The sequence below is a fragment of the Haemaphysalis longicornis genome, unplaced genomic scaffold, assembly GCF_048455015.1.
Source record: "Haemaphysalis longicornis isolate Haplotype H1 unplaced genomic scaffold, Haemaphysalis longicornis Haplotype H1 scaffold_2, whole genome shotgun sequence".
NCBI lineage: Eukaryota > Metazoa > Arthropoda > Arachnida > Ixodida > Ixodidae > Haemaphysalis > Haemaphysalis longicornis.
The window spans coordinates 99959255-99984540 of NW_027526295.1; the positions used below are offsets into that span (position 1 = coordinate 99959255).

Consider the following 25286-nt stretch of genomic DNA (forward strand, 5'->3'; position numbering starts at 1 on the left):
GAGGTAACAGTAGCTGGATCACATAGAATAATATGGTATGCAGGACAAAATGTTGTTTTGCGACAACATCGGGCAGCTCCACACAGGCGCACACGCGACATTTCTCAAGACTGTACACGGGTTCCTTTATGATCGAAATTTAATTCTGGCGTAGCTTGTGACAATTGCTCAGATGTTAGTACTTCCGCAAGCAGAGAACGCATGTTTACCCTGCTCCAAGTAAATGTCGGTGGGATAATAGGAACATCTCGTTGGGCATGGTCTAGAGAATTTTCGGTTCAACCTGTTCTTCTTAAAAAACCTGTTCTTCTTAAAATAAAAATAAGAAATGCAGGACACTGAGGTAGATGGGATACAGAAAACGTTTCATCATAATTTATCTTTCATAAAACATAGTTATTAGTTGTCGCTCAGCATGCATATGCTTCCATTCGATATTGGTGTTGTGCAGTTTACATTCGTATCGTGATTGGCTAGGTTCTGATTTCTGACTGCAAGGAGCCAATTTGGTCCATCCAACAATAAATATGTAAACTTTTGAAAGTCATCCTAATAATGCAGTTTTCTTGCGTAAAACATTCAGTATCTTTACAAGTTTGTTACAACGGGTTTGTTGACCATGCGTCATCCTCGCAGTATATGTTTTGCAAATATTTGTTGCCGGCTTTAGATGTGGCAATGTGCGTGTTCTGATCCGCGAAATACAAGAGTGATCCAGGATGTTTATTTGCTGCTTCTCGATTCTCCAGAGAATAAACTTGTCCACTGTGGTAACTGGCTTCATGTCCTCTTTCAGTGTTTAGTGTCTGTAAGTTTCTTTGTGCTGAAGCCAGCCCAAACTGAATGGCAGTAGGTAATCGCACTTCAAAGTTACTAGCGTTGTGTGGCTACAATGTGCAAAACAACGAAGATGACCGCAAAATATTGTAACTAATATTCTAAAAAATACGTTTGCCTCAATTTACGTCATGTGAGCGAATATTTTGGTAATAAAGTGACGTTAGCAAAATGAGCGAAGAGCGTAAGATTAAGTGGTTTTACATTAGTTGTGCCTGGAATGGGTAACTGAAAGTGATTAAAGTCCCTGTGCAACCCTTTGGATAGTCACATCGGAAATCCATTAGAAGGTTGTTTTTTTTTCTATAATTCTCCCTGCAAAATTATTCTTCGAGCATGTTTAACAACATATAGTGCATTGTTCGAAGGCAATAGCCATGCTCACGCCGTATTTGTGCCTCTGCATTAGTGAGACATATTGCGACCTCATGACGGTTTTTTCACAGTGGTGCACCTAAAGCGTCCACAGGAAAGAAATATTGGGCTTGGCATAAAACAAAACAAAATTTAAAGGGGAGCCTGCAATCTCGGCGTGATAACTGAATCAGTCGATAAAAACCTATTGAGAGATAACGAACTAGTTACTGACGCTCTGGTGCCTTACAGTACTTATTGTTCTGGCTAATGACACTAACAGACCATTTAGTTTTGACTGCTATGTTTATTTGGTATGCTTGAAGGAAATACGGAATACACATAAAAAAAGTTGGGAAATCATTCTAATATTCATCGCCGCAGGTCTCTTGGTCGAATTTCCAGATCGGATCAGGGCATATGTCGTCATATTGCTCGATGCAGTGTTCCGGTATGTTGTTCTTGACTTCCTTTGAGACCCACAGCATGCATTCTGCGTTGACAGGAAGTACCTTCTTAATACCCCCAAAATGGTCTGTACATGAGAGGGGCCGGCTCAAACAGAACTAGTGGTACGCGTGAAACAATTTTAGGCCAAAACTTCGGGCAGCACCAATATGCAGAAGAGAGCAATTAACATTTTCAACAGAGTACACTTTTCACTCAAATGAACATTTCCGGGGAAGTTGTTACCATTGCTCTAATGTCATACTTGTGTAGAATGCTGGGAATTATTGATCTTGAAAAATATCCTAGAACACGGAGCATGGTCTTTGGCGTTGTCACATGAAATGTGGGTTCAAGATTTTATTCCTAAATATGTCGTAAGTGTTAATCACATCACGCTTTAGCAAGTATGGCTCATTCAGCCAGATGGGGTAATGAGAATACTTCACTGTATATTTCTTGAGCATCTTGAGAAGGTATTGCCTGGCCACTACCATTTGTATACGTTTCCATTCCCCATAAGGGTTGTACAGTTTACGTTAGTGTAATGACTGGTATTATTCACCGTTACATCTATCTCTTTCTTTCGTAGGAAACCGTCACTTTCACATGGGAACTGAACTGCCACAAACAACAATAAACATTTTATTTTCCGTTTGCAAGGTAAAGCATAGTTTAGAGCACCTCCCATGTAATAGTTGGACAAACGCGTATTTGTATTGTTTAATATTTTGGGTTCAATTGATACACAGCATGTATTTTTCTTCCTTACTAATGAATTTATTACGTTTTGAGAGGGTCAAATTCTTAACTAAAAAAATTAAACGGCAGTCTGTATACGTTCAGTCAATAAATAATTGCAGCATGTATCGCTTTAACGCAGTATGTCGTCATTTCAAAAAAGCTGGGTCACTCACGTTGGATGTTGTTGAATGGAATATCCACTACTACGCAGTCCTTGTAGTCGGTGTAAAGGAAGTGGGCCACGTTTACCGCTGATTCATCTGAAACATGTTAGCCGAAATTAGGGTAAAGGCAATACTCAAGTGAGCTAAGTAATTGTGAAATACGGAAGCACCTGATGTATCAATTTTTATTACCCTCAATATTAAATATGACAGGTTTATTTGATAACACAGAATACTGCATTTTAAGCTTTATAATACGAGTTCCTAGATAATTCCAACTGTTCCAATTTGTCAAGCCAAGCTTCATAGATGTCTATATATACGAATGCACGTGCATTGGAATGCCAAAAGATTCAGCCATGGATTTTTTGGACAATGCGCCACCAGGCCGGAAGCTTCGCGAGTGGTAGATGTTCAAAGAAACGCATCCGCTGTCTACTTACGGCGCTGCGTCGCTTTCGTTCATGCTGTGCCCCCTCCGGAACGCAAAGAAAAACGAAGGGTTAAGGTAAACTTGAGCATACCTAATCAAGAGCACCAAAGCCACGCCATTTGGAAGATGTATTTTTTGCGGACTACTTTGAAGAATTCGCGAGGGAAAGGGTATGTGGTTCGCTGAGAGATGAGGTTCCTTTATCTTAGGTCGTGAAGGGCAATAACTGGTCGATGCCGGTGAGGACGTGGCGAAGGAGCGCCATGGCGACCGTCCGCTTGGAAGTCATGTTAGGATTCAATGCCGCCCATTTCTTCGTGAGTTTTGATGAGAACAAAGAGGAGGCCTTCCGCTTCATTTGCACGCCAGAGGAAAATGTGCGAAATGTTGCCTTCGAGAAGAAACGCAGAGAGGAGTAACAGATGTTTTCAGGGATTAAATTGATGACATGCCCTCCTGCTTCCCAACAGCAATGTTTTGTTGTAATGCTTAGCTTTCATTTGCTAGAAGTTTTCAAATTTTCAAATGAGATGGCTTTTCCTTGAGGTTAAGATTAGCGAACTTTTATATTGTTTATCAAAACTTTGGGCTCGTATACCTTTTGACCTGCGCTTCATGCCCGCAAAAACCATTAAAAGGGGTTGTGATCTTCACGCATCAGGCACACTGCGCTGGTAAACGTCTTGAACTCTAGTAAAGTTTCAGTGTCACAGCCACTAAAGCAAATTGAACACGTTTTCGCTTGCTTTGTTTCACACGTCGTCAAACACAGTCAAGTTTTCTGCCAAACATATACTATGTAACTTTTTCTCCCCTCAGTTCATACGTTCTTCCCATTCATTATAGCCTCTCCCGCTAGTCTCATGATGTCAATTTTTCTTCGATTCAATTAACTTTTTATGTGTCCCACAATGGAGCGAAATGTCTACCGAGAAAAACGGCCACAGCGAAACTGGGCAAAGTCGGGCACGGCGCCGGCCAATTGGCATTGCCAGAAATGAAACATCAGATGAACACTTGCCATGATTTGAACCGCAACAACAACAAAAAAAAAATACCGACGAAGAACAGAGTAGGCGAGACAGGCGCTAACGAGATAGTTAGTAGACGAGATAGCGGCTGTCTCGTCTACTCTATTCTTGATCCGTGTTTTTTGTTGCGCTTCAAATCATGGCAACTGTTCCCCAACTAGTCCAGCAAGAAGTTCTTCTGAATTAGATGAAGACACTTGAACAAACGCGACCCATCACATGGCTTCGCATTCGACTATGAATGTTGAGATCAACCTTTACCTATACTAACCAAGAAAGGCGCCTCCTGCTGAGCACAATTTATTTGTTTGATGACTGTTTTGCTCCCTCGTCTGAGGTCCAGCCGACAAGTGTCACCAAAGATCGCGTTATTACAGAGGAAGGAGGAAGACCAGAACGTCACCATCCATAGAGAGTCTGTTCGAAAGATTGGGAAGCAATTCTTAGTCCGTTCAAAGAAGTGCTTCAGGACGACGTATTACAGCAGTCGACGAGCCCGTTGGCACAACCAGTTGTATTCGTGCAAAAAGCGATGACACTCTCCGTTTTTGAGCGGAAAATAGAATACTGTACAAGCTCACAAGAAGGCTGTTGATGTATACCTCGTATTGAGGACTCATTGAATCGTCTGCGCCATGCCAAATACTTCTCAACGATCAACTTGCGTAGCGGGGTTTAGCAGATCGAAGAAGGTGAACGCGACCGTGAGAAGACTGCCTGCATAACCCCCGATGGATTGTATTTATTCAAGGTTCCTATTCGGCCTCCCCTCAACCCCTGTGACGTCTGAAAGAAAGCAACCATCACTTCTTTGCCAACGGCTTCCGTGCTGGTTGTGGCATATGCTGGTTTTTATGGGCAAGGGGAAGCGTTAATTTACTCAGTGCAGGAAGAGCTTAGGAAGAATTTCTGAAGTGCTCGTACACGGGCTTCTGGGTGTGTCTTGTAATAAGCTGATTGGTTATTTCCTTGTAAAGTGGATGTCTGGGCCTGTTGGTTCGTGATGTTCAGGGAAAAACCAGTGAAAACACGCTGCACAATAGGAGAGGCAAGACAAGGACAGTACACTTTGATGGAGTGGGTAACATATGATTTAATACTAAAAAATTGGGGAAGCTTGGCACTATTTGTGCGAAGACTGGGCAAACAGCGAAGCTGGCAGTGTCACCCAGCTTTTTCCTGGTTCGGCTAAGGTGATGCGTAGTTATGGTAGGGCACTCGGCGAAGTTTTCTGCGGGGTTATGCTTCGAGACTCGGTCACTTTTTCGGCGGGCTGCCGTTGTTAGATTCCAAAGAGCAATGAACCCTCGGACTTGAAATGAACAATCGGTCATAATGAAACTTTGGTTCTTCGGAAACTCGCTGAACGTTCGACGCTGCTGCACCGGCCCGATATTCCGGATTGGAGCGAAGTCGTCGTATTCGATCATGAGTAGCGGCGCGGAGGCTTTCGCTTCGCGGTTCCTCATTTTCTGGAGTGACGCTCTTCTACCATCCCATCTCTCCCGTCGTCGGATGCCTGGCTGTTGTATTTAAAGTGGATTTCCGAACTTTCCGCTGAAGGTTCTCATCATTGGCAGGCCTGGATCATTTTGAGCGCAGGCTTTCACATCTCTCTCAAAGTGGACCGAGTTAGCACACGCTCGAAGCGGCGGCCACCTCCTTCGCAAAATAGTGCATGGTTGAGGGATTTATTCTTAAGTGGAAAAGAAGTGGACTGGGGATATTTTGAAATCCGTTGGGAATTCACCAGCATCCAACCCAGTCCGGGGAAAGGGCGAGCGGGTATGAAAGGGGGTAGGGGAGAACAAGTGGGACAGAGAAAGAGGGAGATAAAGAAATATATTACAAGCGCGTAAGGCTGGCGGGCAGGCATTGTGCTACAGCCGTTTCATGAGTTCTCTCTCCTCAAGGAAGGCCAGGACCAGATAGAGTTGAAGTCCGTTCGGAAAAGCAGGTCCATAAGGGTGTAACTGGGCAGAACGAGACGCTGTAGTGCGGTCGGTAGATCTGCCATTGGAGCATCGTGTTGGCGGCAGGAGCAGAGCAGGTGCTCCAGAGCCTCAGGCTCTGGGCAGTCAGAACATGTGGGGACAACCGGCGGCCTTGTCGGTGCACCCATGCTGCCCCATTGCAGCAACCAACCCCCATGCGGAGGAGTATGTGGTGGGCATACCTGCTGATGCGGGTGGGCAAGACTTGTGGAGCTCGGCCGCTGATGACCCTGGGGTCCGGAAGCATCGTCTCCATCTCCTACGCCAGGATGGGTTGTGGAGCGTCGAAGGGCCTCAGGTCGCGGGAGGCAAAGACCCCCTACTGGCGAGCAGCACCTCTGGCCATGGCGTGAGCCACTTCATTGCCGGTTATGCCGTCATGAGATGGCAACCAGTGGAGCCGCCGGTCACAACCGCGGGACTGCACCTGGTGAAGTTTCGGCGCCAGTGACCACTCCACGTAGGCGCTGGAGCTTTTAACTGCTTAGCCTCGCGCAGTCGGAAGGGAGGGGGCCGGACGTCGGTGAGGATGACGGCCCCCTGAATCTGGTTGCCCTTCTCCAGGAGTGTGTCTGCAGCAAGGTGCAGCCGGGCCAGCTATGGATGGGTGGAGGAGGCGGGGAAGGGCAGGCAGACCTCTCGACTGGTGCCAAGCTCCATGGCCGTGCAGGTAGCTCCAGCTCTGCCAAAGGATGGTTGCATGGATCCGTCTGAGTCGAGCTGCAGGAGGCCGGCCGTCTCGTCCTCCATCAAGGCAGCAAACTCCTGATGGATAGCCTCAGTTGGTGTTGACTGCTTGCTACGAATCCCCGGGAGTGTGGTGCTGATGCGAAGAGCTCGCCCGGTGCAGTTGGGGGGGGGTCTCGAGGGGGGACGCTGCGGAAGCTCAATGTGACTCGTAGAAGGGCGCCAGCATGCCCACCTGTGAGTAGAGGCGGCTGCAATAGTGCTGCAGGATTGGTGCCACATCTGGTGTGCTATGGAGCCGGTGGATGTGGTGCAACCCCGTCTGCTGGGCCTGCATCTGAACAGTGCAGGTGCCGGCCTCTGTGTAATTAGCCGCAGCTGGGGACGGGCTCGGGAGGCTCAGGCAGAGACGTATGGCTCGGCGCTAGTCCATCTTGAGCTCCTTCCACCGCACGCAGTGGCTGCAGGTGTACCAGTCGCAGAACATACAGGATGGCCGAGGACGCCATTCCATGAAACACTCGTAGGGCCACGGAGTGCGAGCAGCCATGGCCTTGCGCCAGTAGCCTCCGCATGCCCCGTTGGATTTCCACCATGCGCTGCTGAAGTGCCCTCACCGCTGGAATCCAGGTCAGGAGGTCGTAATGAGGAGCCCTAGGTATTTGACCCTCAGGCACCACGGGAGCGGCTGGCTGCTCAGGGTGTGTGTGTGGGGGGGGATGTTGTCCTGAGTGCCTGGAAGCCACGTGGTTGGTACATCATGGTCTTTGTCTTGGCCTGGGACAGCTACAGGCCACGGCTTCTCTGGAAGTCTGCAACAGCCCCTCAACCTCCTGGAAACACGCCTTCACCTTGAAAAGCTGTCTTGTTGGCCTGTCCGTCCAGATGGCGACGTCATCCGCGCAGACTGCAATTTCCACTGGATACCAGAGCCCAGTGAAAATTCAATCTGCCAGGGGAGCGAACTCCTAGTTGAACAGGAAAGGGATCAGCACGCTCGGCTGGGCACCCCAGAGAGGACGTCTTCTGGGTTGCTGGTCGCCCGGCCGACCTTTACCCGAAAAATAAGGCCAGCCAAAAACGCCTGTACATAGCTCCTGAGGTGCCTCACGACGCCCATGCCGTCCAAGGATTCCAGGATGCTGGTGAGCCAAACGCCGAGCCCGTGTCAAGGAAGGCGAAATAGGCCACCTCCTCGTCGTGGCGCGCCTGTTCCAGCATGGAGACAACATCCCCCGTGAGTCACCAGTGCAGTGGTGCTGCCTGAAGCCACTCTGCTGCTCAGGGAAGACGCCATGCTGGTCAGCTATCCACTGCAGGCGGGCCAGGACCGTGCTTTCCATGAAGACGCCGGCCACCGACGTCGGAGACACTGGCCGGTAAGATGGTGGCTCCCCGTGTGGCTTACCCACCTTCAGGATGGGTGATACCAGCCTCAGCAGCCAGGATGCCAAAACGACACCCGCCCTCCACACTCGGTTGTAGAGGCGAAGGAGTGGCCTCCGCTGGGTGACGTCCAGGTTTCGCAGAATCTGTGCTTCACGAACTAGGTGTTTGTAGCGGGAGCTTTTGTCGGCTTCCAATTTGAGGCAAGAACTCATGTGGAGTGGCGAGGAGAAGAGCACGTGGAAGATCACACTAGGGACGCTGGGCAGAGTGTTCTAGAAGGTTGAGCGGTGTTCTAGAAGGTTGAGCCAAGCCTTGGCTTGGGGCTTGCGTCGGGCCTTTGATAGGGCATGTTTTTCAGCTTTGCTGCAGGCGACAACTGGTTTCTTTTCACTTTGCAGCTGATGGTGGACACGGTACTTTTCGAGAGTTTTAACTATAGCGGCATACTCTCAGCGGGGCGCACACGTCGGAGGATTGATATTAGGAGCACTGCGTTGGTCTCTGCAAAGTGCATTTACAAAATAGCAAACACTTGCTTGCGGATGGTCAATTATCATTGTCTCTGACGCGTTCTATTACCACACGCCAACAGAAAAAAAAAAACAGAACGCAAGAAGTCACACGGCTTGCGTTCTATTGCCATTGACTTCAGCACGGTGGATTGCATGCGTCAGAAAAATATCACCCATTATAATAAAAGCGCTTGCATATCCGTTTTTCAGCCATGACATCAGCCTTAGAAATGCGGAATACCGAGGGGCTAATAGCTCCACCTTAATATTTTGTCAAGAAGTCCCTCTTTTTTGTTTTTACTGAGCCTATATATTGCATCATGGTTCCTCGTGTGGTACTACCAAAAACTTTGTGGTACAATCAGGTGGAGCGTTTGTAATAATGATTAAATCAAACTAGAACCCTTTACGAGTCAAGTTCAAACGCCACATTATAGCTCCGGTGATTTAAGAGCCCGGTAAATGGGTAGTAGTGTTGCTTTACAGCTTTAAAGTTCACGTCCAACTTTGTTAAGTTACACCCCATTTCTCACTGAAGTGAGTTTGATGCGTGAGTGAGTTATAATGCCTGCGCATTTCCCAGTCCTGTTCAGAAATAATTATGACGCAGCACAAGCAGGTTTGGGCTTTTGATAACAATTTGAAAGCGTACAATACTTGTTATACTGAATAATTGTTAAAGGTATATTTAAATACTTAATTTGAATTGAGATGCGATATTTTGTAAAAACTTCTCTTAGTGAATACGCTCGTTGCTCTGGGGTTGAAATACCGAAGCAGGGACAATTCCACTTGATAATATATCTATGGGTAGACATATATTGTATTCGCGTCGACGGCGCTCAGCGGAGTAGTCACTCTTACCGTCCCAGGTAAAGAGAGACTCGTCCTGTGCATGTCCAGCAAACATATGTAGAGTCGCGTTCCTCCTGAAAGAGCGGTAATAACGGTCATTAGTCAGACAAAAAAAAAGCATTTTAAAAACCTTAAGCTACGAGCTGGTTAAGCATATTTTCAGTTCGGAAATACTGCCTGTAGATTATTTTGTGTAGTCAAATCGGCAAAAGCACATGGGGGGGGGGGGGGGGGGGCGGTGGAAACCCTCACGCAACCAAGCGACTGCTTAAATAATTCTGATAGAGCTGTGTTCATATTGCTATTTCCATGCAGTGCAGGCTCCTTATGGTGGCACAGTATGCGGACCGATAACCGATAGGGCAGCCACTTCCTGTACGCACGCAGCCCCACCTACTAGTCCGTTCCCAACATTCCTGGTATTGTTCAAAGCAACTCGTAAATCAATCCCACTGGTCGGCTTCAGTAACCCAATTAGTTTAGCAACGGGTCTCTGTGTGAATGGCCTCGGTTGGGATCTCAGGAGTGCGAACTTTTTAAAGCAAAGCTTTTTACCTCTACCCCCCAAGGGTTCTTTCGCGACCGTTGGTGTCACCAGAAAACTCCAGCGAACAAATAAAAGAATTTACTGGCACCGCCGGGAATCGAACCTGGTACTAATAGACTAACAAAGCGAGAGCCCGTTGTCTTACCGATTTAGCTACGAGCCCACGCGAAGACGGGGAAGACGGGTGGTGTGCTCGCCCAGCAAATCTACGGGTTTACCCCCTGCGTTCTCGCTCAATGCCACGTGGAAGCGTCACGCGACCACTCACGCCCGTCAAGCGGCCCTGTGCGCACCTTGCTCATGTGCAAAGAGTTACAAAAATTAAATGAAGCTCACACCAATGCATGGCAACTCACTTCTAGTATACCAATGTGCTAAAACCTGTGGCCTCCAATGTTCGCGTAAAAAATCACAGCTTCTTGTCGTTCGCCCTCAAGCCAAACGAAGGAATACATTAAAATACTCCTTGATGGCCGGGCCATCACTCCAAGCCCCAGCATCAAGATCCTGGGCCTACATCTCAAGGCTAACACCAAGAGTGACGTCTCCTTGCAGTGCCTCAAAAACAGCAATAATCAAATCATACACATGATCAGGCGAGTTGCCACCAAGAAGCGAGGCCTAAAGGAATCCGCTACCTTTCGATTAATTGCAGCGTTTGTCCTCTCGAGCGTCACTTACGTCAACCCCCTGTCTTCTTCTCGACAAAGAAGACATAGAGATGCTTTATATAATGATTCGAAATGTGCTCGAGCAGGCCATTGGTCTTCTAATGAGTGCATCCACACATAGGGTGCATAGCACGGGGCTCCACAACACTGTGGAAGAGCTGATAGAAGGCCATCTTTATAACCAGAAGGTCCGACTCAGAACTGCGGTGGGTAACCGCATGCTTCACCAGATTGGGTGGGCAGCCCAGAATGTCACTCCGGTTGACGTATTCCCAGACCCTTGGCGACAAATCTAAAGATGCTCGCTTTGCTTAGAAATATGAACCCCTCACATGACGAAGGTCACCGAAAAGCACGGGCTCAAGTGCTAAACACCACCTTCGGTGGGGACCATGCAGTTATCTACACTGACGCCTCCAAACATCGAGGGCAGCAATACGCCATCATCGTGGCTACCTCCAGAACGTGGCTACCTCCATCGTGGCTACCTCCAAGCGTGTACCTCGCTTAGGACCCAAGAAATTACGGCAGCAGGAGAGGCAGCCGTCACGTTGGATCTCACTCAACCAGGGGTTCGGAGGGTAGTAACCGATACCCAGCAAGCCTACTGGAATTACCAGTCGGGTTGGGTGTCCTGACCTGCACTGCGCGTGTTAAAAGCCACTCCCCAAACGCTTCCATTCAGCTCATGTGGACACCCCCTAACACCTAAATGGAGGGCAAAAAATGCGCCCACCCAACAAGCGTGCGCTTTTACCTCCAGTGCTATGGAGCAGCACGAGGACAGTCACCCGCTTCTCATGTTCAGGGAGATAACCCAGCATTATGCCTTCTGAGACAGACCATATCTTCGCCTTTTCAGAGGTGAAGATACGAAGAAACACACCTTTCCAGAGAACAACAAACTACCCTACGGCTCATACAATCCGGGTCCTTCCCACAGCCTACGCGTCTTCACTTAATGTATACGAATTGCTACGAGGCTGAATGTAAACTTTGCTCAGAAGTAGGAACGCTCCGGCCCGTAATCGGGGTATGCTTCTTTAGCCCTGAGCACCCTCCTCTCTTTCCGTGAAGTACCCAACAAGAGCAATGGGAGATGCTGCTGTCCAGGACCTTTCTACCTACCCAGCTCCAGCAGGTGGACAGAACATAGGCCGCGCGGACTGCATATCGGTCCCACAGAAGTAGGAATCACTCCCCAGGGCTGCACTCTGGGTCGTTCAGAAATCTGAACAGAAGTATTTCTTTCTCGTCCTCCTCCTTCTCTGCCGCAAATCTCGTCGCCTTCGTCCGCGGCGCAGAGACGGAGAAGTCAGATCGTCTTACACCGGGTTGGAGCTTACATTAATTTTATAAAGAAGTTTCCACTCTTGTGCTACAGCAATACAACTCCACCAAACACCGTTTATGCATCATGCATTGATTTAACCTTACCAAGAATATCTCTTTGAAGTAATAAATGGTGTGGTTAAGTACATTTCGCGTCTCTCTGGTTTTACTATTTGTAGAGCGACGTGAGTAATTTTAAGCGACGTCGCATGGGTAATCGTTAAGGCTGCCGTTTACAGCTTTGCTTTCAAACCACATTCACGGGGTGGATTGGCGCGATTTTTTTTTGCAACATCCGCGTATCTGGTTGCCTTTAAACGTTATCTTGGCTTGATTCTGATAATTATTTCCGTAAAGAAAAATGGTTCAGTATCTTGTAGGTTGGTTTAGTGGCGGAGCGCGTGGCATATCAACACGTTTAATTATTTTTTTATATTGCATCAGAAGTGGCTGGCTTGCATCTATCTAGAAATAGGATATCACCTGACGGAAAGGGGTGGAAGCGTAGTGTATATCTTGTCGGCTATAGAAACAGCCCAATGCCAGCAACCTTCTCTAGTGTTTACCAGTGCTTTAAGGTAGGTAAAGTCATTTAGCCGCGAGTGCCAAACCTTTACAAATTATCATTCAGACTTTTAAAAATTACGAACTGGTCCCATTCGCTTTTGAATACTCCCCCTTGAGTTCGTACACGGCATTTCGAATAATCACATTCGACACAAGTGAAATCTTTCAGCACAATTGGGCTGTGAAGTGTAAATTACAATTTCGTTACTGCGTTTTGGGGGTCTGGTTACCTCTCTTTGCCGTTGATACCCTTAAGCATCCAAACGTAAGTGGCACTTGGAACGTCCATGTCCAGCTGGGTTCGTACGTTGGTTACACAGTCGAGGTCACCATCCTCATCCTGGTCGAAGATGGCCACAACGTAGTCGAAATGGTCGAACAGCTGTGAAACAAAACCTTGGCACTGATGACCAGACATCAGCACTCCGCTTATAGAATGTCAGAAGGCACATGAATGGCTTCCCTACACATGAAACATATTTACGAAAGTTGTAAATGTAGTAAATGTGTCTTTGCGGCACAGTGTTTTAGGACCTGATTTTTTAACGGGAAGCACGCTATGCCTCACTGGTGGTGTCTCTAGCCGCGCGAAATGCACTACAGAAAAGCCAACTTTACACTCCTCTTTAAAAACCTCATCAAGCATCTCAAGAATAAAAACGCTTCCCTTGGTAAGAATCGAGCCTGCGTACCTCGCTTTCCAAAGCTGGTGTCTATCCAACTGCGCCTTCCTGACATGGTTGATGCAGTTTGAAATGGGGCTTTGACTCAGGTTTCAGGACAGAAATCTCCGCATTTTTATCATATGCTATATATCCATTTTTATCATATAAAGAAAAAAAATAGAGCGAGTACTGAAAGTATTAACACATTTATTATTTAGACAATTATTTGTTTTCTGGCTGAAACAAAGCAATTTTGCTTGTTTTATCAATGTTGTGACCACATGTGTAAAGCCCCAGACTGAGACGTTTCGCTTCAACCCGGCTGGGAATTGTTTAATTAGATTAACTGGGGTCCACACTGGGCGATAAAGAAAGGCAAATTGCTATTCATTGAAATTTTTTACTTTGCCCCGTTCCAATATGCGTGTAAAATACCATTTCAAGTACGTCTGAGAACATAGGGTGCATGATAGGAACGGATAGCTACGCTTACCCTATTTTACCTTGCTTGTACAAAGCAATTTTAAAGCTTGCAAAATATCCAAGGTATGGAGTGTGGCGAGGCCCCGAAGTAAATACCATTCTGCATAGATCAGAGGCTTAACGAGATAGGTTGCACCACACTAGTAAGGCTATTTGGGACACAAACAGCCCCCCCCCCCCTTACCAGAGAATGGTCTGGCTGCCCTGGTGTACACGGTCAAATCCGATTATAACGAACCCGGATACAGCGAAATATGCTATGTGTCGAACACAGAAATATCAGTTACGAAAATACTCGCGAAACATATTCCTTATAACGAAGTTCACATCTGTTATATCGAACTCAGCGCTCATAGAATTGCCGCAATGCATGGTCTCGAAGCGGCGATTAAAATGTTGATTGGCTGCGATGGAGGTGTTGAGCCTTAGAGGGAGCTGTTGAACTATTTCATACGCGCCTGACTCGTGATTAAACCCTCCCAGTCAGTGAGTCCGGACCAATATGGAAGCATCGATGAACTGCGAGAAGAGCTCGCCAACGCTCCCGATGTTGTGCTGAAAGGAGTGCCCTTGGAAGATTGCCTGACTTTGAACGACGACGTTCTCTTCACTGTGAGCCCTCCGGCGCCGATACCGTATATATTCACGGGTGATGGTGCTGCTGGAGGCACCAAGAGGCGGAGGGGATGTCACGAATTAAAGCCGTCCGATGCTTAATGAAGCGCTTTCGGCAGTCAATGTGCTCCACCAATATTGCTTCGATATTGAAGGACATGGACGGAAACTGATGCAAATGATGTATCATGTAGAGAATTCTGTGCTAGTTGATTCCGCCGAAAAGAAAGTGAAAAGAAGAATCAGCGCTTTTTGGGAAAGTGGGTACTTACAGACCAAACTAGCCTTATTGCTTGCAATAAATAGTTTTTTGTATGGTAATGGCATAGTTTATTGTGTTCGTTTCTGCATGCGGGGATGGCAGAAGGAAAAGGGTGAGTGGGGGGGGGGGGATGGGTCTCGCGTATTGCGAACTCGTAACAAAAAACTCGTTATAGACGGGTTTGGCTATTTCGAACTATTGGGTATATCTAACTAATCGTGGTGCAGATTGCAGTTCGCTATAACCGGGTTTGACTGTAGCAGCTGGCCTATTTCCCTCATGAATGACCAACCCAAATATGGGCCCTCAGTCCCCAGCAAGTGTACAACATATGACCACAACGGCGGTCGGGCCAGTGATACAGCACAAGGTGCTAAGAAGATATGTGCGGACAGGCCGCCTCTTGAACTTGAACTTGGCGACGTTCAATGCACAAAGCTTCTCTAGCCAAAGAAGCTTAGGCGTGCTAGTAGAGGAGCTCTCGGACGTTAAAAGGGATATTATTGGGACATATGAGGTTAGAAGAACAGGGGAAGGCTTCACAGAACTGACTAGGGGGTAGATTCTGTGCTGTCGCGGACCTCGCGAACAGAAAAAAGCACGGGGTAGTTGTTTTGATCAAGAGGGAGGTAGCAGGGAACGTGGAAAAATTCAGTATTAACAAAAGGGTCGGAGTCATAGTTATGAAGCTTAACAAGCGGTAGAAGTTAAAGGTAATACAAGCTAATGCACCAACAGCTAGGTACGAGGATGCGGCCGTAGGTAGCTTCTACGAAGACGTCAAGTCATCACGGAATAAGGGACCAGCACAGCTCACAGTTTTAATAGGAGGTTTTAACGCAAAAGCAGGTGCAAACGAAATAGGAGAAAAATTAATGGGAAAGTTTGGAATAGGCACTCGCAACAGTCGAGGAGACAGACTGGTTAGATTTTCCGAGAGAAATAACCTAAAAATAATCAACACATTCTTCCGCAAACGCGTAAGTAGGAAATGGACATAGAACAGCCTTGACGGGATGGCAAAAAATGAAATTAACCTAATTTTGCGTGACCACCCAGCCATTGCGCAGCACATGGAGGGATAAGAAAGGTTCGCGCAGTGAATATAGGATGGTGTGGTGTACCGTGAGGCTACAGCTCAGAAAATCCTCCGTCGCATGCCCCCGCGCGAGGGACACGAGTAAATGAAGAGCATTGGGGTCGTTTACGTGGCGGTAGGGTTGGTGGTGGTGGTGGTGGTGGTAGTTGTTGGTGGTAGTTGTTGGTGGTGGTAGTCGGGTTTGAGAGAGAGAGAGAGAGAGAGAGAGAGAGAGAGAGAGAGAGAGAGAGAGAGAGAGAGACGTAAGTAGGTAACGTCAACTTGTCGGCGTCGGCGGCACGCTTACGACGCTTGCGTTCGGCGTCGGCAGCGCGCCGCATTGCCGCCTTGTCTTCTGCCGACGTCGACGAGGACGATGGTACGATGTCTTGTACTGGTTCCGCGACGCTGATGTTGGATTGCGTCGCGGTACTAGTTGAAGGTCTTGCTTCTATCGCTTATCAACTGCGACCGCCGACGAACGCAAGAGAAGAGAGCGCAGGAGTTGACTGGAGTGTAGCCCGCGCCAACCCGCTTTATAGGGGGTGGTTGTATTGCGGTAACGTTTAGTGTTTGGGGGGTTGGTGCTATCTCGTGTACACCACGCAGCTATCACGCCGCTAGCACGCCGCTGAGTCGCCAACGCACGCCGCTGATGACGTAGTTTAAGGAGTCAAGGATATAAGGCGCGTTCGTAGCATTTGATTCTGTGTCGTTTTGTGGCGCAGTGGGTAGAGCACCATGTATCTTGCGTTCCGCCCGCAGGGTCGTGGGATCGAAACCAGGCGCCGGTAACTGTTATTTCTTTTTCTTTTTATAGTGTAGGGGAAGGCTGGTTGCTGCGGACGCCGACGCACGGGTGACATCGTGAGTTATACAAATGCTCTGCATTTAAAAGGAAGGAAGGATACTAGTAAAAAAGTAAGAAACGCAGCATCAAGTCAGTCACAGACAGGAGGTAGAAGTTTAAAATAACCCTTCAGAACAAATTCGTGCTTTTGGGGGCTAACAACAAGGGCGGTGTTGCCACTTTAAATGACATCCTAATAACAGGAATCGCGGATTCAGCAGCGGCTATTAGAGAAGCACCATGTAGGAAACAACTAAAGAACTATCGAAGCAAACAAACGATCTGATTGCGAAGCATCAGAATATTAAATTGTCGACCATGGCAAATCGAACTGAACTAGCGGCGCTGCCAAAGTTGATAATCAGAAGTAAAACAAATGTCATTCGTGCGCAAAACATGGTGGTCATCGACGACACGTTGACAAAAGGAAGAAGCTAGGAATTAGCAGAGACAAAATGTACACACCTAGAAATGAACAGGGTACCATTAAACACAATAGGGATGAGATAATAAATATCGCGGAACGATTTACACTAGGTTATACGCCAGCGACGTTGGACCAGGTAACTACTAATCCTACAGGCTTAGCTTCCGATGTTCCGCCAAAACTAAGGAGGAAGTAGAAAACGCAGTCAAGGACACGAACAGAGGGAAAGGGCAGTGTTTTACGCAACGGCGTTCCTGGAACTAGTTCCTTTTCGGAGGAACGGAGGACCGCCACCGTTCTATTAAGGGTCGGTGAAACTGTAACGGGAACTCGTTATCTTCATGAAGGAACGGCAGGAACGGCGTTCCTTCTGCAAACGTTACACTGCTAGGATTTGGCTGTTTCTGATGCCAAGGCTAGAGTATCAAAATCCATAATTCGCTGCTGTGTTTCTCTTCCTGCAAGATGGACCTTGAGCGGAACGTGCTTCCTCGAAAGTTTAAGGCGGAAGAATAACCACGCAGCGGGCCGCGGCTTGTGCTTGCTTTCATGTCGGTTGAGCTCAAGTGGCGTGCGGCGGGTGAATAGCGCAGCCGCGAGAATCTGTATATTGTCTGTATATCTGTATACTGTCAATCTGTATATTGTCACCACATTAGTGCGCGCGAGGCGCGGGTGCGTTGCTGTCTTGGGAGTTGCGCTCGCGGTGTCATTTGAAGGGTCACCGGCTAACAATAGGGCGGGGCGCACAGCAGAGTCTCGGGATGCTGGACAGCTCAAAATTACAGAGTACGCACGCAGTTCGTCACGGCGCGGTCTGTCGCCGATCTGGCGGGAACGAGTCGGCGGGAGTGCCGGGTCCTTTTGTACTGCACGCGTCGTGTTGGCAAAGGACAGGAATTTTGTCATTTTTGGGCGTTATTTCGTCGCGTGCCGTATGGCCAATACCTGAGAGAGGCCGCCCGAACGTGGACGGCCAGCGTTCAGAGTTTCTTTTGTGTGTCGGTTTCAACCTGGGGTTTGATTGTTTATATTGTAAATGTTTTTTGCGCACGTTATAAGGCTCCGCGTTATTTATTCCGCTTTTCCCTTACGCGTATTTCTAACCACAGCAACTGATTTGCGCGTCGTGTCCCCATATTTGGCTATCTGTGTTTGTTTCCTTTATCTACTACACTGATTGTGTCCGGTATACTTTGTAATTCTTGCGCGTATATTTCATATGTGACTACGCTTTTGACTTTTTTTCTTCTGGTTATCGTCTTCCTACTTAAACTTGTATTGCGAACTTCATAGCCATTACTTGTTGTGCTGTGTTTTGTTACTCGCAAATATGTGCTGTATGATAAGCAAAGCTTCACTTTTGTAGCCCTCTAACCCAATTTTCTGCTAAGGCCCTGTAAAGTACTTTAAATAATCTATAATTCTGAATAATCATTCATAAATGCCTATGTAATGTTCCTTTCGACGCAGTTTTTAAGCAAGAAATTTAATGATGTTCGGCATGGGAGTAACTTTCTATCTGCACATCTGAAGTGCACTAACCCAACTGCGCATTTGTAAGACCGAAGTGGAAAGTACGATATGTGTTGCACCCATAATAGACGAGCACCAAAATCACAGTTAGATATGTCTGGAGTTTGTCCGGTGCTCTCTGAAAAAATTCTTCTAGGAGCGTTTCTTTGAATTCTTTTTATCTCCAGATAATCTGCTGGCGGCGGGTTCCATATCCCTATATTATACGTAGTTAGGTGTGAGTTTTAAATTTCACACTTTATTTCGCCTCTGGATTATCCGACACCATACTTTCGTTTTAAAAATGAAATGTAACGTTAATGTAAGGAGAAGTTCCAATTTTCGAAGTGGAACTGGAACGCGTTCCTTTCGCAATAAAGGAACTTGCAACGGGAACTCGTTTCAAAATTGGGAAGGAAAGAGGAACGAGCTTTTGTTCCTGTTTTAGAGGACGTGTACAACACTGGGAAAGGGCCAGGTGATAACGGCATACTTATATACCTTCCAGAGGAGGGTGGCGATATAATACTAGAAAAGCTTGCTAACTATTCTGGGAATGTTTAAGGACTTTAATGGTGCACAAAGCCTAGAAAAACGGCTATACACTTTTAATTAACTGGAAGGGAGATAAAAACATTCTTAAGAACAACAGTCCCATCAGCCTTCTGTCACTTGTATAGGAGCTGTGTACCAAGATAATTGTTTCCAGCTTAACCACTATGGTAGACTTTCGTCAAGCCAGGGAACAGGCTGGGTTAGGAATGGATACTCTACAATGGGTCACGTTCATATAATCAGCAAAGTAATAAAAATGCTCAGGATATAAAAGCCGCTTTACATTATATTTCTGGAATGATAAAGCAGTTGATTCAGTGAACACAGCCGAACTGATGGACGCATTAACGAACCAAAGAATCAATGAGACCTACCTACAAATCCTAGACATGCTTTAGGAATCCAGGGGCAACGTTACAGCTCACAATCAAAGTGATAACTTCCCGACGCGAAAGGCATTGCGGGAAGAAGATACCATCTCAACAAAATTGTTCACAGCATGTCCGGAGAGTGTATTCAGGAGGCTTGACCGGGAAAAGCTAGGTTCACTGCTAAACGGGGAAGACGAACTACTTAATGTTTACGGAAGACGTAGTTTTGGTCAGTGAATCTGCAGAACACCAATAACAACAATATAAATGAATACAAAGTAATTATAAATAAACATGCTCAACGCATTTGTTTCAGTATAGGTGACGAAATACTGGAACAAGTAGCAGAATATTACTACCTCGGCCAGATGGTCAGCGGTGATCCCGTCCACGCGAAGAAAATCAGGCGCAAAGAGGAATGGCGGGGGATGGATTCGGCAAGCACTCACAACTAATGAAAAGTAAGCTACGTCTATCCCTGAAGAGAAAGGTATTCAACCAATGCATCCTGCCGGCGATTATATACAGAACATAAACTTGGCGCGTTACTAAACGATTAGCACTCAGGTCCGTCCAACGTGCCGTGGACCGGATTATGCTAGGAGTAACGATTAGGGAAAGAAAACGGGCAACCTGGATTACTGAGCAATCTAGAATAGAATATATCATAGTGCAAGTTATGAAAAATGGGCCGGCCCTTGGGCCGGCCCTGTGGTACGAAGAAGTGACCACAGGTGGACCAGAAGGGCCACAGAACGAATACCGAGGGATGGGCTAGAGAGAAAGGGAAGGCCATTAACTCCATGAAGAGAAGAAATAAAAAAATTTCGAGGCGAAGAATGGAGTCGGCTGCACGGGAAAGAAGAGGTGGAGGTCAACAGGGGAAACCTTTGTCCTGCAGTGGACTTAAATAGGCGGTTGTTAATGATGATCATGATGATTATGATTCTATTAAGAAGAAGACAGCTACTAGACAATGGTTTCTAGTGAAGTTATTTCACTGTAGCAGGGGCACCTGAATCCAAGGAGCGCCAAAATCAGTTTGCAGGTAACAAGCACTCACGTGTTCATCATATCATGGTGATATACTTCTATAGTGTGAGTATATAGCCAGATCGGGCAAGCTGCCCTAAACCTGGAGATCGTCATATTTGTGGAAGACAATAACGAGTATATATCGGGGAACAGCGCTCGGAACCACAGAAAAAACTCCTTTGCCATACAAAGACCCTGCTGTTCTGGCGCATATGAGGTCATCCCCAGTATTACTTCACATCTGAGGAAACTGAACTTACATATGGTGTAAGAAGGCATGCGAAATTCCCGATTCGTGAAGAAAGGATGAAAGATGCTTCATTTAAAGCCTAGCTTCAGTGTAGAAAACATTTAAAGTGGGGAATGGGTCAACTCTGCTTTAGTTAAAATATGGTTGTGTACGTATTTGAGGTGTGTACACCTCGAAAGGCGGATCTCTAACTTTAGCAAACGTTTCTCCCTTAAAAAATGGCCAGAACACATACAGTAACTGCCGGTAACAATGACGTAACTCGCTTTTATGCGAGTTGCGTTTATTTCGATTTATATTTCCGTGAATGTTGTATTGTTCCCAATTCGTAAGAAATCAATGTGGTTTGTACTTGAACAAGCAACTGTCTGCAAGCTACTACTTGTTCCTTCACCGATACGTCAATTAAGCGCCATCCGTGCACTAACAGAAGGGACATCTAAATATCAATGAGCATTTAACAAACAAAGTTGAGTGCCCCTTCACTTTGTCAAGAAGGATGACCAGCGAAGATCGACACAGTCGATGGAGTGTACGAAATAAAGCACGTTTGTTTGTCATTTTTTGCGATTGAGCATACTCCCTAGGCGATTACATGAATGAAACTTAGAAGGGCTCGTTCTTTATGCTGCTGGACCAACATGGGGCTGTCCGTTTCTCTCCAGCATCGCAGGCCTTTTACTATTTTTTTTAACACATCAACCCTTGACCACGGAGGAGAGCCGGCAGGTCGCATTCGGCCTTGATATATTCATGCTTAAATCTCCCACCAGCAAAACCGATTTGTTATTGCTGAGGGCATGAAGTATATACCTGCGCGTGCACTCCCTCCTCGCTCCACAACACCCAGTGGAAGCATAAACCGGCAATAGGTAATGTGTGCATGCTTAGCCGTGAAAGATGGCGGCAAAAACGTCGCTCCGAAAGCCTAAATGTTGCTCAACAAGAATTATAGGCTTTCGTCGGTGTTCGAAGCGGGAACAGTGCAAGTAACCGCATATGCAAGTGACAGAAAATGTCACGCTGTACCTGATAGATCAGGACAGCGTAGTTCCTGTTCTAAACAGCCCTAAGCAGTATTGCGAGCTAGTTCGAGCAAAACAGCACTGTTTTAAAAGTAAAGTTTTGGGTCTAGGTCCATCAAGAAAACACTCCAGTAGTTACCCATGTCGAAATCCTTGGCATTACGTACACCTCAAATGTAGTACAGTGGAACCCCGATAATACGACTTTCAAGGGGCCGCGAGAAAGGGCCGTATGACCGCGGGGTGTCGTACGACCAGTGTGGGGTAAATGCCGGCCTAGTAGACGGTCTCACGCGACAGGATGGCTAAGAACTTATTTAAGCTACTATATTTAGCGCATTCTCGCACCATTTACGAACCTTTACTGACATCCTAGTTTTAAAAAAAGCAACACCTTTGTTATGCCCCCTTCCCTTTATGGCGTCCAGCTAGCCCGCCAGCCAAGCGCGGCGCGCTACGCGATATAAGGCCGACGTGGTCGAGCAAATTGAGAGAGGAATAGGCGAGTGTAAAACTGCCAAGTCCAAGTGAAACGAATGAAAGTAGAAGGCGGACATGAACAAAAAATTAAAACCATCTCCCGGCGAGGGGGACTCGAGTAAATGCGTCGCATACGGGATGGGTGTATTGCGTTAACGTTTAGTGTTTGGGGAGTTGGTGGCATTGAATGCGTTGTATTAGCAGCTTCTTGACGTAGTTTGAATGAGTCAAGGATATAAGACACGTTCGTAGCCTTTCATTCTGTGTCGGTTTTGTGGCGCAGTGGTAAGAGCACCATGTACCTCGCGTTCCGCCAACCGGTAGTGAATGCGTTGTATCAGGAGCTTCTTGACGTAGTTTGAATGAGTCAAGGATATAAGGCGCGTTCGTAGCCTTCCATTCTGTGTCGGCTTTGTGGCGCAGTGGGTAGAGCACCATGTACCTTGCGTTCCGCCCGCAGGGTCGTGGGATCGAAACCAGGCGCCGGTAAGTATTATTTTTTATATAGTGTAGGGGGATGGCTGCGGACCTGTTTTTGAGAGCGAGGAGGGTAGTGTGATGCGGGAGAGGAGGAGTGGGGGAGAGGGCGCACCTGGAACGGCTGTTGCGGACACCGAGGCACGCCAACGCCGGGTGACATCGTGAATTAAAGAAATGCTCTGCATTTAAAAACAGCATTGCCGTACATGGTGGAGACATCCTTTGAACGGTCCCGTGCCATCGCTATTGGGTCTTAGTGCTCAACATGTCTGTTTTCGTTTCTCACAAGACCCAGCAATGCGAAATAGATAAGATAAATCAACCTTCACGAGCAAACCGTGTTGCGGCGAAAATTACAGCGCGGACCCACTACAGTGACCGACAGCGGCGGCCAGCGAGGGACCCATAATGGCCATGCCAACGGGTACGTGTCTCACCCCATCGCCTCCTGTATTTTGCCCCGCCCTTGCGGCAGATGCGCGTGAATTGAGGCACTCTAGCAAAAAAAAGAGCAGACTGACATCGCAGCTTTTGATAAGTAGAGCAGAGAAACAGGGAGGAACAGCCTTGTGAAAGGCAAAAACTTGGATCAAGCGGGCGGGAAAGCAGTCCGGTCATCGCCGTGGGGCTGCATCGTAAGTGTTTCCACGTTCGTCAGCCGCTCAACAAAAGCTTCAAATTCACGCTTCACGTGCTAGCTGAACTTTTCTCGCCGTTGGCGCGTTGCCGCACTGCGGCAGCGTGGACCCTCGCAGCCTAACTCCCGCTAACGAGTACCCTCCTGCCTGCTTGTGTCTGTTCAGTAAGTGGTCTGACCCGCCTGCGGACCTTTGCACATCAAGCAGCGTCAAATGGGGGCTAAAAATAAAAAAGGTCAAGACGGGCGGCGAAGCGGCGTCAAATATGGGAAAAGCGCCGGTTTGTCCACGTCAGGGTCTGTCGTATTAAGGGGACCGTGTGCACCCGAGCATCATATCATCGGGTTTTTTAATGCATTGTTTCTATAAGGAGTTTGCCGGGACGACGCTGATCCGTCGTAAGAAACGGGTCGTCGTAAGTCCGGGGGACGTATCAGTGGGGTTCCACGTTCAACAAAAAACATGGTATCAAGCACTCAAGAAACTAATAAAAAGTGGAAGAGTGTTTAGCCTGCGAATTCCAATTCGCAGTAAAGCGTTAGCTGTGTTTGTTATTTTATTTATTTTTTTCATATTACCTTTAAAGACCCTCAATGGAGGGTATTACACAGGGGGGGAGCATACACACCCTGAAAAAATACATGTTGAAAGCTGTATTAGAAAAATACAAAAAGGAAAGAAAAGATAGAGAAGAACAAAAAGAAAACTTAGGAACTATAAAAAAAAGAAAAACAGAAAAGAACGGAAAAAGAAAATTTAGGTACTACAAAATATGACAGGGATGCACTGTGTTTTAGGAAAAAATAATTTGAACAAATAAACGGGTTGCGCTTGCGCAAGAAGGCACTTACTGATGACGAGAAAATTACTCTGCGGAGCTAGTTAAATGCAGTTAAATACAGAAAAGTGATGAAGGGCAAAAAAGGAGAGGAGCGGTGGGTGCACAAAAATTCATTTCAAGGAACAATACAATTGAAATCATCACAATTGGCGAAGCAACTCTTGAAATTTAGTTATGTCAGTTTGACTTGCTATATGTGAGGGTAAAGCGTTCCAGTCAGATATGGTGTGGGGCAGGAATGAGTGTGCGTACAAATACGAGTGACATAGTGGGCGCTTAACTTTGTTGGGATGATCACTGCGTGGAAAAATGGCTGATGGAGGCTGAAAGAAATCGCTGTGGGGTGTTGGCTGGAAGAAGATTTTATGGAAAAGGGACAGGTGAGCATATGCGCGACGAACGCAAAACTTATCCAGTTCAGAACGCTGTTTTAATGCTGTGACGCTTGAAAATGTAGAATAATCAGAAAAGATGAAGCGAGCAGCGTGGTTCTGTAATGACTTGAGGGTATTTGTGAGTTGCGCTTGATGAGGATTCCAGATTGCAGAGGCATATTCTATTTTTGGACGAATAAGGGTGACTTATGGAAGTCTTTTTACGTCAGATGGGGCTTGTGTTAGATTACGCCTGAGTAGTCCTAATGAGCTATTTGCTGAGGCAAGGGTGATGTTAGTGCAGTGGTGCCACGTTAAATCATTTCTGATACGAAGACCAAGATATTTGTACGTGTTCGTTACCTTTATTTTATTACGACTTATTGTATAAGAAGTTACAAAATGGGGGGTTCCACCTGAGAGCGACATTTGCTTTGTTTTGGATAAATTCAGCGGCATCAACCATCTTAAAGGAGCCATGAAGAGAAAACACAAGTTTGGTTCATTCGAAAGATTGCCTCGTTAGAACCATAACGACACCACTTATAACGCAAACTTCGCTCAAATAAGCTACATAATTAGGAAAAAAGGAAATGACCATGCGACCCACCAGGTCATTTTCCGCAACAGAACCTATGATGTCACTCGAGAATGCTCTGCTATTGGCGGAGGCCGGCAAAAGCAAACGCAGGTTAGGCAGGGCTTACAGTTTTCATAGCGAGCTAAATGCCCGTGAAACGTACTGCACATTCTTTTTATGAAAAAGAACAGTGGAGTA

The 25286-nt window shown here is 46.8% G+C and overlaps 1 protein-coding gene across 1 annotated transcript in view; it reads right to left on the reverse strand.

Annotated features, from left to right (window-relative positions):
* Positions 1 to 1495: 1495 nt before the first annotated feature.
* LOC144167270 (uncharacterized) overlaps positions 1496 to 25286 on the reverse strand; it is a 28745-nt gene continuing 4954 nt past the window's right edge. The window contains exons 2-5 of the mRNA XM_077696595.1: positions 12795 to 12946; positions 9457 to 9521; positions 2556 to 2642; positions 1496 to 1684 (exon numbers count right to left, since the gene is read on the reverse strand). Coding sequence (XP_077552721.1) covers positions 1557 to 1684; positions 2556 to 2642; positions 9457 to 9521; positions 12795 to 12946 — 432 coding nt within the window. The 3' untranslated portion in view covers positions 1496 to 1556. The remainder of the gene's footprint in view (positions 1685 to 2555; positions 2643 to 9456; positions 9522 to 12794; positions 12947 to 25286) is intronic.